The 15464-nt window shown below is 41.9% G+C and overlaps 1 protein-coding gene across 2 annotated transcripts; it reads left to right on the top strand.

Annotated features, from left to right (window-relative positions):
* The first annotated feature begins 901 nt into the window (after positions 1 to 901).
* Positions 902 to 15388, top strand: glis3 (GLIS family zinc finger 3). 2 transcript variants are annotated; one of them, XM_078087808.1, is made up of 11 exons: positions 902 to 1406; positions 1729 to 2124; positions 2700 to 2877; positions 2964 to 4110; positions 9346 to 9507; positions 9628 to 9738; positions 10565 to 10700; positions 10914 to 10986; positions 12995 to 13152; positions 13639 to 13759; positions 13909 to 15388. In XM_078087808.1, the coding sequence occupies exons 2-10, from the start codon at positions 1806 to 1808 to the stop codon at positions 13668 to 13670; spliced, it is 2316 nt and encodes a 771-aa protein (XP_077943934.1). In that variant the 5' UTR covers positions 902 to 1406; positions 1729 to 1805; the 3' UTR covers positions 13671 to 13759; positions 13909 to 15388. The 2 variants fall into 2 exon arrangements, with proteins under 2 accessions (XP_077943934.1, XP_077943933.1); XM_078087807.1 differs by having other exon boundaries at positions 13634 to 13759.
* Positions 15389 to 15464: the final 76 nt, after the last annotated feature.

Here is a 15464-nt window from a genome sequence, read left to right as displayed (position 1 = left end):
TTGGGGGGGGGGGGAAATGCATGTCTTTCTAATAATATAACACTGGAAAGTAATATTAGTAATTATGAAGTGAAGCAGAAAACATGCATGAATGTAGCCACACTAATTTGCTTTCACAGGCAGGGAGCACATTAATTAAATGTTACCCCACCAGAGGTCACTACTACTTTATATTCAATATCATAATTTATTTCAGTTGACATTCTCAAGTAATTAATCACAAAATGCCCATAGTAAAATGTATAATCAATGATTTTGCCATTACAAAATAATGGATTTCTAATCAGCAAATAAGCTGACAGATATATATTTTTTAAATAAATAGCAGACCTGATTGACCTAACCGACTGAAATATCAGACCAAATTGATTCCATCACTCAAGACACAGCGGTCGCCATTTCCCGCTGACCTATGCATTTGCATTTAGTGTACGTCGTCTGTATAAGCATCATTAACATAGATTGTGGAACACAGTTCTTCTTCAATGTAAGTTCACAAGGAACAGCTACCATCAGTCCCCTAATAAACATGCTGGTTTCCATGGCAACCTGGAGCAGGAGCAGAATCTACAGAACAAATACTCAGCAGCAGTCAGGAGAAGAAGAGGGCTCTAATAATGTCTGCGCTGAGGTGGAGGGGTAGAGGAAGAGGAGATGTAGGTCATGACGGCCAAAGTCATTCATGGCCTGAGCAATTTAAATTTAAATGTGTTCAGTCGCTGTTCATCAGTTCAGTTCAACAGAAATGCTCAATAGAAATTAAAGAATTAAGAATTGGCTCCGTTTTTCATGAACTGAAAACGTTGCATTTCAAACCATGTTGACAGCGTTTTGCCTCCTTTTTTTAAAACACAATTCCATAGATTTCTATATGTAGATATCATATTTCTGTATATGCAACACGTTGAAACAGCGTTGTGGTTATCACAACAGAAGTGCTTCATATGACAACAAATGCAGTTTTAAGGCGTCTTGGAAAGGTATTGAGCATAAAAAAATATGTATGGACCGCGGTGGCATCGCGGAACGCGCGCTCACGTGTCCAAACAACGAGACCCGCAAAATAAAGAAAAAAGAAAAAAAAGAAAGTCAATGCAAGAAGGGGTTGACCGCTAAAAGAAAGTAAGTTCCTGGAAAACAACAGAAGAGTGAGGTGGGACGACGCGGTTCAAACTGAGCGATTCCTCCGGGGGGGCTCGACTCCTCTGCTCGGCGCGCCACTTAAACCTCCGAGAAACACGGCGGTCCGTCAGCTGTCATCCGGATAACAGGCGGCGGCTCCGCGGACCGGAGGACTTCTGACATGTCACTTTGGGTAAAAGGCTCTGCGACGGGCAGCAAAGGTGAAGCGCCGTGGCGATGACACTTCGGGGACCTTGGCTGAATCTTTTTTTTTACTTTTTCTGGTAAGCATTTCTCAGATTAAATTCCAAGTAGAATAGGCCTTAGAACTTTGAGTTGAATATTGGATCCGTGCTGGTACCATGGAACATGTTAACACATGACTGTGCCGTCATAACGAATTACTTTTTCTTATGGGAGCAACTTTGTGGTGGCTTATTTTTCTAAATGCTTTTTTTGTGGACACAGTTAGGGGACCGTTTCCTACAGAATTGAGATTGTTTGTTTGTGTGATATTACATTCGCCATATAAATGTAACACTGGAATGTACCCTTTATTTTAATCTTCATGTGTATGTTAAATGTTTTTTGTTAATCCTTTCCTAGGTATGAGCAGTGGATTATAATATCCTATGTAAAGTAAAGTTCCTGAGCTCAGAACTGGTGGTGACTTTGTTTCAGCCATGAGTGGAAAGGGTTGTCAGCTCCTGGTGTCTCCTTGCAGCGTGTCCCCATCATTAAGCATGATCAGAGGTCACCAGTCCCCGTCTATCAGAATACCCATGGCTTCCCCACAGCAGGCCAAATTTAGTTCCTACTCCGACATGGGGAAAGTGAAAAGAGGAGCCATTCACTCCGTTGTCTCTGGGAAACAGAGCGAAGGCCATGTTGTCCTTCCAGCCCTGAGTCTCCGTAGACAGGTGCTGACCAACGGGACGCACCAGAGCGTTTCGTCCGCAGAAAAAGTGTCTACCGCCATACAGACGGGACGCTGCTTCAAAGGTAAAACAACAACAAAACCAATCAACCCAAGGAGGTATGAGCACAATTTAGGTGTAACGATCATTTCCGAAACATTCTATTGATGTTTCAGTGTTTGACCTGCAGGCAACTGAATACATCTTAAGAGACATAGATGACACATCCTATAAAATTAGTGATGTTGTATAATAAACTACAACCAAGTTTGTAATCGCATCTTCATACTTCACTTATTCTCATTGTGCTATTCACAACCTTACCGTCTTCTTGCGAAATGTCTTGTTCCTTATTTATTGATAATTAACCAAGCATAAAGCTTGTCCCTAAAAATTCTGCAGAGTAAAAATGGAAGGAGTCAAAAAGCTCATTAGTGATTAACAGAGCAGAACGTGTCGGGTTGGTGAGTGAAATTCCACAATCTGCTGCGTAAACCTTAGTTAAAGCAGATTTACTTGGATTTATTTGTTTTTATCATGTATTAAGTCTTTCCCTAACTATGTTGTTTACTTCTATGTTAACACCTACTTGGATCAAAGTTGTTGCTGTGCTGTAACCTATAACACTCTCTGTTTATTGATTTTTGGGCTTGTGTCCAGGCGATTTCTCTGGTTCTGGCCCTACCATGGAAGTCTTTGGTCAGCCAGCCGCTGCTAACCTGACGGTAACCAGCATTCCCATGACGATTGTCAAAGGCCAACAGCGTACTGCAAGGCCTGCAGAGCAACATCCTCCAACACATCCACACAGTGTGCCGATTCCCCACACTGATGCCAGGTGGGCAATATCAATAATATGATGTGATAATGAGCTCACTAAACCTTCGGAGCGATACTAAAGTGGATAACAACAATCTGTTTCAGATCCTTGCAGTCCAGAGAATCCCTGGCATCCACTACCCTCAGTCAGTTTGAAACGCAATCAATGTTTAGCGGCCGACATGACTGGTCGTACGGGTACCGCGTGCTTCCTCCGCTGGGTCCACCTCAGTGCTCCACCCAGGCCAGCGAAGGAGCGGAGCTGCTCGGCCTTCTCCCCGGCACGTCCATGTCCGGTACGAACGTCTCAGGTGGCACCAGCACCTCTGCCTCGCTGCCCTCGTACCTTTTCACAGGTGATGCCGGAAGCCCCAGGCAGTCACGGGCTAAGAAGAGAGCCCTCTCCATGTCGCCTCTGTCGGATGTCATGGGCATTGATTTCAACTCCATCATACGCACTTCACCTACATCCCTCGTGGCTTACATCAACGGTTCCCGAAGCTCGCCCGCCTCCCACCCCACGCTGTCGCCGGTCCAATCCGAAGGTTATGGTCACTTCCTGGGTGTGAGGGGCTGCAGCATCCCCCACGCCCATCCCCACGGCATGCCGGGTTCTTTCCCGCAAGCTCTGGCCCCTCAGACCGATTATTGCCGTATGCAGATGCTTGAAGAGGGAGGGGCCCTGGAGAGCCAGATGGCTAACATGGTGGTGGACCAGCAGTGCCTCCCTGGGGAAGGAGGGTCCCTGGAGAAGAGAGCCGAGAGCTGGAGCCAAAACACCAACAACCTGCTGGCACTTCCACGGTTACAGCCAGGCCTGTTGGCTACTATCCAAGAGGCTGCTACTCCACAGGGGCCTCCACCACCCTACCACTCACACCAGCATATCCATCTCACTAAACAGTACTGTAAAATAAAGTCCCCTTCTCAGTTCCCTGTACCACAAGCTCCCGTGGTCCATCACAGGCATGGGGTGAACTTTCTACCCCAGGTGCCCATGCTGGAGGAAGAAGAAGGAGAGCTGGAGGACTACGGCGCACACTGCTGCAGGTGGTTGGACTGTAGTGCAGTCTATGACCAAAGGGAGGAGCTGGTAAGGCACATAGAAAAGCTACATGTGGACCAGCGGAAAGCTGATGATTTCACGTGCCATTGGGTGGACTGTCCACGCAGCTTCAAGCCCTTCAACGCCCGATACAAGCTTCTTATCCACATGAGGGTCCATTCAGGAGAGAAACCCAACAAGTGCACGGTACACCATCACGGCTGTTTCTTCTCGTGCAACAGTGTAGAGATCTATCTATCTACGTTGACACTTTATTGCTCTGTTTCTTAAAACGATTCCGTGTGCTGTCTCCGTTCTCATACAGCACAGCACGGCTCTTTCTCTAAATTAGATGAATGAATTGCTTTGTGAGACTGAGTGGCTGCGGTCAAAGCAGGAACATGATGAATGTCAGGGGATGACTGAGTTCAATTCTCAATGTTCCATTCAAAGCCACAGTATCTAGCTGAAGGGCTTTCAAGCCTGCAGAGCAAAACTATTTTGTTTTTTTAGAGTAAATGCCTCCATTGCTCGGTGTTTAGAGCCAAGTTTTGGGTAAAATAAATACGTCCTCGCTCTCCTTTTAGCCATGAGGAAATTAGCCGATCGCTGTGATAATTGACATGGGAGTTAACTCGATAATGTAGATATGAAATCAGCACAAAGGAAGCGTCACCCTTTTTATCTGGCGTGGCACCATGGCTCTCTAATAGCCGCTGGCCAGCAGTTTCAGCCGCAGGGGTCCCGCCTGGCCCACGTACGGCAAAGTTGGCTGCCATTCTGGGAAGGTGATGCCCCATAGTCCGGCTCTCTCTACACCTCTGCATCTGCGGCCGATGGGTTGGCGTTTATCCATTGGGCAGATTATTGGTGAATAAGTGGCTTTGTTTGTCCAAGATTGATGAGTTGTTTCAGTTGTGTTGCAATTTAAGGATGCCTCTGTAGTTTGGTTATTAGTTTGAAGTGCAACGTGGGAATATTCGCGCCCTAGGCTAGATGCTTGTGTCAACATGCAAGCGTGCTCAAGTAGATAACGCTAATAAGCAGATGTTAAGCAGGAGCAGGTTCACCCTTTTCACCATGTTAGCTTAATGTGTTAGCACAGGCTGACTGGTTCATAAACAAAAGGTTGTAAAGCTAATGACATTCCAAAGAATTACATATTAATCATTTAAACATGTGGCATTATGTGAAATATCCGGAGATCACCTCATCGCAATCCATCCAACAGCTTTTCAAAGATTGTCAACTTGTTGGTGATAAGATGTCAGCGGACTGCGGAAATCAGTGGGATTCATTATGTGAGTGTTAAGAATGATGGAGGGCAATTTATCGAGATGTTTTTGAGAAATCGTAGTCAGGACCTATCTGAACAAACCAACCAACAGAGTAAACAACATTTCAGTTCCATGCAACCAGAATGACAAAAAAATATATATGGACGTCACAGAACTCCTTCACAAGTCCCTGCTTTGTTTTATTTTTCCGTCACTCCCACTGGAAAATACCGCAGACTTAGATGAGTAATTGACAAACCACTTGCAAAACATGCCTCACGTTGCTGCTTTCAACGAGTCAGTTATTAACAGCATGCATACCTGCAGTCGACCTTTGGTACCAAAATACTCACTTATTAGTTGCCATGGGGGCTGCAAACGTTGAATGTGTCTGCGTGCCATGTAATCATTCAATAGGTATTCATGGTCACAACCCATTGCCAAAAAGAGAATTGTAATGAAGTGGTGTTTTTGGTACAGTTAATAGGACAAGTTTATTCTGGGGAAAGATACCGGCGTATCTTTCCTTCACTATAATGACAAAATGTAAGTCTGTGCAGATGTTCTTTAAGTTTGAACATCTTACATGAATAGTTTTAAATATCTTTGCATCAATATGTGCATATGACTACATTTTCTCCTCCTGAGATTTTAATGTTGTGCTTCAAACAGCAGAAATACCAACATATAAAAAAAAAAAATTCAATTTCAAAGAACAGTTAGAAGAGCCCAAAGCACTTTCTTCCAAGATGCAGCACTTTCTTAGGAAATGATTGGCAGGCGAATAAACTCATGGATGGTAAAGTACGAGGCCAAAGCAGAACAATAGGGAAGCTCTTGTTACAAAAGGAACACCTCGGGCAGGCCCAGGCTTGTAGCTGTCGTCTCACAATCTGTTTAATGATGATGCAGCTGTTTGTTAACATATTCTCCACTCACCAGTCTGCTTACATCCATCACAAGGATTTAAACATTGGAAGCTTTAAAAGCACAGAGAGAACGTAAAAACCCAAACAGGAAATCCCTATTATTGTCATTGTGGGTCATCATATAAATTATGATTTACACGTTTTGTTATCTTTCATTTCTGTTACTATTCTGGAAATTGCTTCTTATCCTTTACTTCTACTCCAACACAACAAACAAACATCCACTCAGTTGATTTTCAGCTGTGATTAGTAAATTGAGAACGTAGCCTAAATATACTTCATATTTTTTCAAAAGGAGTTATTACTGCTAATTTATCAATGCATTTGTACCTGTACAGTAAATATAGTAGCAGTTCCCTGCTAATCCAGCTTGTAATTCAACCCTTGCTAAAACTAAAATTCATGTCGGATTCAATTTCTAGTTAGACAACATTTTAAGAAACATTCTTACTTATTTAGAGAGAACTTACTTAATTTTTGTCAGAAATAATGCTTAAGGCATTTGGAATACACTTTCACATTACAGACACAATCTTTATTTAGTTTTAGTAGCCAAAACTAAACTCGCTTCCCTGTGACATGAAAAGTCCCACTTGGCTTTTTCAAAAATGTTGAACTAATGTTGTGTTGTGTGTCAAAATCTGTTAAGTCACAATCTTGTTTAATGGTCTAATGAGGTAACAGTGATGATTAAATCTACAAAACAGTAAGGACATATTTTGCAGCAATATGTATAGTGTTATTAAAATGTGTCACAACTTGGATCTGTGAGATCCAATAAACACGCTCGCAATTACCACTTACCGCCACTGGTGCTGTCAAAGAGAGAAAGAAAAAGATCGTGTTACTTTTATTATTTGAGGGTTAAAATGATGAATCTCATATCATTTATACAATTTTGCTTCCTTTAAAAAAGCATTTTGTCACACACTTTGAGCAATTGTGGCAAAACCAATTATTTCTCTGGTAATTTACGAGTCACTAGAAAGAGGGAAAGACACGTTTAAAAAAATATATATATACAGTAAAAGGAAAAGGATGAAACAAACAAAGAGCAGTGCAGAAACATGGCGTTCACAGTGTATTGACCCCAAGACTGGGCACTGGACCGACTCTGCTGGCACGGGCCGCCGCTGCCTTCGTACAACCGGGGCATGAGTACCTGCCAGGGCCTGTCAGAAGCTGGCTGTAACACTGATCTACACGGAGGAGCCATGCTGCTTCCTTTTTCAGCCCAAACGTCCCTCGCGACAGACCGAAAAACGACAGCTTTATGAGACAGAGAAAGGTCTGGAGTCTTTGAGCTTTATGGCTCTTGCTTATCTGACCACAGAGACGTTTTTACGATTGTCTGAGCTGCTTTTTCTGTTGTGTTGAAGTTGAGAATTTAAAGTGCGTTAAGGACTGGTCCACTTTGCAAGACGTCCCTCCTATGAAGGCGCATTTATGATAGTAAACCAGCATTGGAAAGGGAGCCAAAGTGAAATGGTGTGAAGGGGATTTTCTTTTGTCATTCCTGTGCTACTCCGCCGTTTTTCTTCATCTTTCAATTAAATCTATTGGCTTTGACCAGATGTTCAGAAATATTCATATTGCACGCTGGTAAATCTAGATCTTATGCTTTTAAAGATTTCCCAGAAATGCAACCACCATCCATTAAACGTTAACATTAAATTGAGCCAATATCTCTGGTTAAAAAGTCATGTGACATTTCTTCAAGTTCAATTGAATGAACTTGAACAAGTTCTCATTCTCCAGGTTCAAGTTGAAGACTAAATAGTTTTTCAGAATGCATCTCGGGAAATAGCCGTGTTGTGATGGTGAAGGAAGGCAAGTAATCATTTGTGGAATGCAGAGGAATGTTATTAGTGAACTATAAATGGGCAGAGACATTTTGATCTAGCTTTGTCCGTGATGACTGAGAGGTATCAGTATGTCAGGAATCCAGGTTTGGTGAAAAAATAACAAAATTGGACATGGTCTGTTTGTTTTCTCTATAAGGCATAATAGTCACATTCCAAACCTCCTGTAATCAGAAGGAGGGGAGTAAAGTCCTGGTCATAGGAAAGTGGACACCTATGAAGCATAAAAGTAATTGTGGTTGCATCATACTGCAGTGTGTTTATGTATTTACACATATTTAAACACACATATATAGTCATTCTTCGGTCTCTTGTACTGAATACTACAAGTGACTTTACTTGTGTTGTAACTGATAGCTACCGGCCGCCGCCAAGGTGATGCAAGATAAAAGATTAATAACACAAATGACAGAGCAGTGATGTATGAACACTGCCCCCTGCTGGTGACATACCTCTGAAATGTGTCTTTGAGTATGGGATATTTGTGTTATTTAAAAGATCACTCTTTGTCATATTGTTTTAAATAGATTTTAAAGTGTTGCGATTAAGACTTAAAAAGTTCAACATTTAACTTTGAGTAGATATATATCTTTTTGTTAAAGCACAAGGCTTTACCCTTCAGTGTGTGAGACATTGTGTCTTAACAAGTGCTAACAAAACAGCTGAAAACAAACAATGTATCTTTACAATGTTTGTGCCTCTTTCAAGTTTTGGTTGAATATCTACTGTTGATTTATTAAGACAGCTTCAAATATCAGTGTTAGATTCTTAAACTACATTTCTACTTATTTCTTGCTCTATACGTCAAGCTTAGTTAAATGCTCACTTTAGAAAATGAAATCCAAATGAGTACAGTGACATAATTGTAAAATTGGGAGCATACATACAGCAAATGTAAACATACAGCAAAGATGTTCAGTACAGTCTGCTCACTGTTAATAAGTTGCAGACACGTATAACCTGTCCATATAACTAAGACGCACCCGTCTCTCTTAAATGTTTACATACTTTGGGGCTTCACTGCTCCATAGCTGCTCGCCTCTCAACCATGAAATTACCAGAGCAAGTGAGCAGCTAGGACTTACGTTGGGGTCGGTTAAGACTAAATGGCAGTCATTTCATCCTTTCAAAAGGTGCGGCGTACTTCCTCTTTACCCTCCTCCCACGCGCTGAGGTCAGCAGGCCTGTGTCGGCAGCGACTTTCGGCTAATAGGCTCATAGCTCCGGCTGGATGTGAGACATTGTGTTGAAGATAATTGCAGCACTTACATTGGACATGGCGCTGCAGGGAGTCAACAGCCTGCAAGCCTCAAACCTATTTTAAATGCAACCTGATCAGAATGTCCTGCTCACTGTGTTTCCGTGCGCTCACAGTTCGAGGGCTGCAAGAAGGCTTTCTCTCGACTAGAGAACCTGAAGATCCACCTGCGCAGCCACACGGGGGAGAAACCCTACATGTGTCAGCACCCAGGCTGTCACAAGGCTTTCAGCAACTCAAGTGACAGAGCCAAGCACCAGCGCACGCACCTGGACACAGTGAGTGGCGGCATTGCACAAACACGCTCAATTATCGGTGGGATTTCAAAGCTCATGTGTGTGTTTCTTGTCTCTGTGTGGAGTCTGACAAGTTTTTTTTATATGGCTGTGATTGTGCAGAAGCCGTATACCTGCCAGGTGCCTGGCTGTGCAAAGCGCTACACCGATCCCAGCTCCTTGAGGAAACACGTCAAATCCCACTCGACTAAAGAACGGCAGTTACGGAAGAAGGTACTGACCACAGCGTGTGCTGTAACACAACTCACCAGTTCCTCCGAGCACTATTGTTCTTTTTAACATTTTTATCAAGTACACAAGTGGAAGAACATTTAAGTTGTTGTTTGAAGAAAAAGAAAAAATGCATTTTCTCAAAGACGTCAGCCGGGTCCAGGTGACCGAATCTCATTAGTGATGATTGCAAGTAGACAGCATCATACTCAACATTACACCCATGGACAAAAGAAAATCTCGTGTTGCACGTTGTGCTTTCTTTTCCATAATTGGCTGACATCATTATACGCTGTGATGTGCTCTCCATCCCACTCTGTTTAACTCTGCAACATAAGTGTTCAAGGAAAGAAATTGCCATTAACTGTAACTTTAAAATACATCCACCGGCTCTCACACTGAGCAAGGCTGCAGATAAACACACATAATTAAATAGTTGGATCTTTGGCCAGTTTTGTCCTTTATTTTCCATTCAGGCTATCTCCATTTAAAAGTTTCAGATTATGGCCATGCAGTGCTTTAGTTCAGATTGCTGCATGTTAGATTTAGTCTCTTTCGCTCCTACTGAGGGTTATGTCACCATAGATACAAAGAAAGTGGGAAGTTGCTAAAAAAGGTGACATTTAACAAAGTCTCCCACATGCACAACTTTTCTTGTCCTAACCTTAAGAATGTTTATAGTAATTAGGATGGAATGCATGCTTCTTACCAAGACAACTGCAAAATCCCAACACACACTCGGCCCATTAAATAGAAAACTCTTCCACCCTTGCTGTAGCTATTCTGTCCAGCGCTGTTTAGGACTGTGCTCCATGTGCAATGTCTCTAGATGAAACGCACCGCAGACGTGACTCAAGACACCCTGACAGACTGCTTAACCATCCACCCTCTGCAACCCAGCCTGTCTCCTCTGGTGAGGATACACTCGAACTCTCCTCCTTCTGCATCCCATGAGTCCTTCTGTGGTAAGTCCATGTCCTCGGCCTTTAAGCACTTGCAACTAATAAACTGGTTATACAAATGAAGCATTTAAAAGGGTCACATATCATTTTCCCATTACAATGAATATGTATGTACCTTAGCATATGGTTCGGCAACCATGTGCAGATGATAGGTTTAACGATTAGATTTAGGCTGTGGTGGACAGTCCTTAAGTGTCTGTCTTCCCTGTACCTCAGCTGCTCCACAGGGACGAGACTCCTCCAGCAATCCTCACCTGGCATTGTTGCGCTCCTTACAAGATGAATACAGGTACTCGGGTTTTTTTTTTTTTTTGTTAAAACATTCCTGCAAAAGCATTCAAGCAACTCGACTATTGTTGAATCATTAATTAATGCATTGATATCAATGAATGGGACAGGAATTCCAATTCCAACTAAAACGTGCATTTACAGAGACGACAAGGAAAAAAAGACAACGTCTTCAATCTCAAATGCTGTGGAATACCACCTTAAGCTGCAACAGTTAGCCAGCTGGTATTTGCTTTTGATTTTGTATTTCCACTTTAACCACGACTGATTTGGATGCTCCACACATTTTATTCCGCCCTTTTGATGATTTGAAACAATCAACGTAAACATTGGTTGCCATGGCTGCAAGACTATGAGCTCACAATTAGAATCAGTTTAGGAGAAAGCACTATTTTGTCCCCCGATGAAATAAAGGCTTTACAGGTCTGGGATAGCCAGCAACACATTTCTTTGCTCATTCCATAGGAAAATAGCCCTTCGTCTACAAACTTCAAAAAGCATGTGAGCAAGTATTTCAGTCGCTCTGAGCAGCCAGATGCTCATGGCTCCTCACTGGTTGGGATTGTTCTCATATCAGCAGCAGGCCACCGCATTCACTGCAGGGATCCGGGAGGACAATTGGCCCGGCGGAAAGCAGACCTCGCCTTGGCTCATTGGTCTTGACTGCTGCTATTAAAAGGATGCTATAGCCACCGACAAGAGCGGCTAAGGAATTCAATAAGTGAAATGTAGAATCTTAAAAATGCCGTTTAAAAAAGGTCCAGTGGGAGAAGAGAGACGCTGTAATTACCTTTTTAGAAGTTAAATTGATTGTAAAATGCTTAATGCCATTTTCCGTAAACCTTTCTTGGGCATTATTTTTGGTTCCCATGCAGGCCTTGCATATTGTCAACAAACTCAGGCTCCTGCAGTAGTCTTGTTTTTTGGCAAGTAGACACGCAAAAGTGTTACTTGGCCAAAACTAACAGCAGGGGTGTCAGCTCGCCATGGTCAGTGAAGAATATTTACATTTATTGGTTTAATCCACTGTATTTAACAACGTGTGATTTACTTAATGTTGCAACCATGAGCAGCAGAGGTATGATTTTCAATTCAGTATCTATAAATAAGAGGGGAATAACTAAGGCATGGACCAGGTATAGAGAACGTGGAAATGGCATGTTTTTTAATACTGTGCAGAAGCTATACAAATTATTTCAAGTTGAATTCACAGCAACATGCTGCCGCCACAGCAGAAAAAAAGAAAAGTCCATGTGCATCACACTGTAATGTTAAAAATATATTGTTATAACAAGATAATGAGAGATGTTGTTCTCTGGGGGAGGTGGACTTGTGAAATGGCGCTTGGCCTTTTGGGATGAACTTTATCCAGTGTGCTCAATTAAGGAGTAATCTCACCATGTCTCAACGTGACCATTTAAATGAGCAATAATCATCAATTTGAACAAAAGAAACACTGTTATTGCATTTATGTACTTTATACGTCCTGAAGTACAACGACGGTGGCACATGGAGTAGAGAGGGTGCGCCTAACCTGACTACCAGGAACTGCAAGGTTGCCAGTTCGAGCCCCGGCTTCTCTATGTTCCATGTCGAAGTGTCCCTGAGCAAGACTAAAAAAAGTAAAAAGCCATGGGTTAAAAAGGCAATGTAAGTGGCTTTGGATAAAAAGCGCCAGTTAAATTACCTGTAATGTAAAACACTGCTTCTTAGAAACTTTCTGATTCCATTCAGTCGGGGAATTAATTTTAATGTGAGAGATATTGAGAAATCTATTAATATATAAAAATAACATACAGGTTAAAGTAATCCAACCTCAAACATAGCAGAATTTTGAATAATAAAGCAGCTGTCAAAGAACAATATCTACATTCTTAATTGCATTATTACTTTGCTTCACAGTGGGTCAATATGCAATAATTGCTTTTTTCTTTTAATAATAAAAATATACATTGTTTTGTTTTTTTCCTTCATCCCACGCGTTTTTAATTCACTCTGAAATATTTCAGGTTTGTTGATGCCTCCCCTCAGCAGCTCCTCCCCGGGGACCAGTGCGGGCGTTGCACTCCCCCCTGCCTTCCTCGCCCTCCCAAAGGGACATCACCAGAGGACAAGCGAGGTCTGAAGAACGCCAGCCAGCCTCCGGATCCGGCAGGTCACAATCCAGGTACTCAGACCGACGAGCCGTACTCTTCATCGGAAACGTGTGAATACAGTTGTACTTCTGAAAAAGAGTTTATGGTGTAAGTTTTTTCACCTGAAGAGCCTATTAGCAAATGTGTGGGCGGTTTGATAATCTGAACTGATTTTCTCTCGTGCGTTACATCTTCGTGATGTGTAGCAGGTGGCTGGTAATTTTCCTTGTGAGACAGAATCAGGCAGCTCCCCTCGATGTACCTTTAAATAGATATCACCTCTTTTCCCTGCGGACTTCACAGCCACTGTGATGTTGACATGGTTTTCAGAAACACACAATTTAGTCTTATCAGCCAAGGACATAAAGACAGGATTTGAAAAGATTCATTTTCAAGGTCTGATGTTACATTTCTACAGGAATGCTTGATACAAGTAGAAAAAAAACTACAAACACTAAAGAGTTGTTCTTTGCAATGTGGGCAAAAGGGTAAAACTCTAACATTTTCTCTCAGGGCAGATTACGATGCTATATTCTACACCACAATATGACCAGATCACCGCACAGCCCAGCCTAAGTCACCTGATGCAAGTTGATACCTTCGGTGACACCTTACAAATGGCTCCTTACTGTATTACAGGTAATGAAACCACTGGTCCTACTAAGATACTCAAACATTAGCACTTTATTGCCTTTGGATATTACAACTCTCTCTGTGCATACTTGCGGGTGTGTGTGTGTGTGTGTGTGTGTGTGTGTGTGTGTGTGTGTGTGTGTGTGTGGCCACAGGTGCATCTGCAGGATTTGATGTCCAGTCAAGCACAGGATGTGAATCCTAATCATGAACTGCACAGAGGGGACTTCTTCAGTGTGGTGGACCACTGCACAAGCCACATCTCCTGCATCTCCTACACAGGGATGATATCACTTATAGCGGTTGGCTTCCTTTGCACTATTTTGTGTTCTTTTTAACAAGGGACAGTTCACCCCAAAATCCAAAAACAAATGTTTCTCTTATTCCTGTTGTGCTATTCATCAATCTAGATTGTTTTGGGAGGAGTTGCCTGGTTTTGGAGATATCCTCTCTGCCTTCCATGGGAAATAATGGGACTATATGGCACTCGGCTTGTAGAGCTTAAAGCGCCACAAAATTGATTTGAGATACTCAACAGCAATGTCCTTTTCAAGACATCTTGATCGTCACTGTATCAAAACCTAAAAATTCACTCAGAAAAATCAAGATTGATAAATAGCACAAAAGCTAAGAGGGGAAATATGGGCTTTTAGTTTGGGCTGAACTGTCCCATTAAGTCAAATGGTCAATAGAACACTTCAAATGGTGCCACAACAAAGCAGCAGCTTCATTTAGCTAAATAAAAGGGATTTAGTTGATTGATTAACTGATTGATTGATTCATGACACAATCCAAGCTGCTGCTCCCTTGGTCTTCAAGGAATTGACTCTTACAGTCTAAGTGCTAAGTTTTTCTCTTTAAATCTCACTCTATGAATGTACTATTGGGCTCAACAGACTGACTTCTGCCTCCATAATCAATGTTTATAAATAGCTGAGCTTTCAGGAATTAAATGTTTACTTGCTCAGTTCTATACCAGTTGTGTAGAGCAACGTTAATGTGGTAACTACTCACGGTAGTTTATGGTTAAACTTTTCCCAATATTCAACAATGCAATCAAAGCAACGTGTGCAAGGGAAGGTTTTTCTTAGAACCACAGCTTTGTAACTATAGTAACAAGACATTCTCACTGTAATGTTCACAGACATTACCTGTTGTTTGAGTATAGTACTGTAATGTGCAATGATTGCTCCTGATCATGAGGTGGATTTGTGTTGGTGACCACACCGATGACTTTACACGTTTTAGTTGTTGCAAATAACTTATATTTCACATCTAAACATTTAAAACTGTTTTTGTAAACTATCAATGACTATAGCTGTTTTTATTCACGCAAGTTACAGAATTGTTGCATTTCGAAACCAGTTTGCACTTTCAGTTGGAACCATAACAAAACTAAAAATCAGAAACAATAGATTACAATCTGCAAGCGCAAATTTGACGTCCCGGCAAATGTTCGAATTTTACAGTGTTCTGAAACGACCACAAGGATTTAAAACAAAAACAAATAAAACCTCAACATGAGCAGCAGCAGCATAAAGTACACGTGGATTAAAATAAGCAGAATCTACAGCAATGGTGTTTTAACTTTTGAACATATTTGGAATAGATGAATAAAAGACCATTTGTACTGTGGTTTTTGATTCCACATATATTTTTTTGTCTTTGTGTGCAATGATGGACCAAACTGTTGTGGATCGGTTCATGGTGG

Source organism: Gasterosteus aculeatus, chromosome 14 (genome assembly GCF_964276395.1).
Source record: "Gasterosteus aculeatus chromosome 14, fGasAcu3.hap1.1, whole genome shotgun sequence".
In the NCBI taxonomy this organism is placed as follows: Eukaryota; Metazoa; Chordata; class Actinopteri; order Perciformes; family Gasterosteidae; genus Gasterosteus; species Gasterosteus aculeatus.
The sequence above is the reverse complement of the archived record's forward strand: the minus strand, read 5'-3'. Positions and strand labels throughout refer to the sequence as shown.

Bases quoted from the DNA above. Each gene is read 5' to 3' on its own strand.
- glis3 (XM_078087807.1), top strand. From the start codon at position 1,806: ATGAGTGGAAAGGGTTGTCAGCTCCTGGTGTCTCCTTGCAGCGTGTCC. The intron at 10,701-10,913 runs GTAAGTCCATGT...CCTGTACCTCAG, and splicing joins ATCCCATGAGTCCTTCTGTG to CTGCTCCACAGGGACGAGAC. The intron at 13,760-13,908 runs GTAATGAAACCA...GTGTGGCCACAG, and splicing joins GGCTCCTTACTGTATTACAG to GTGCATCTGCAGGATTTGAT.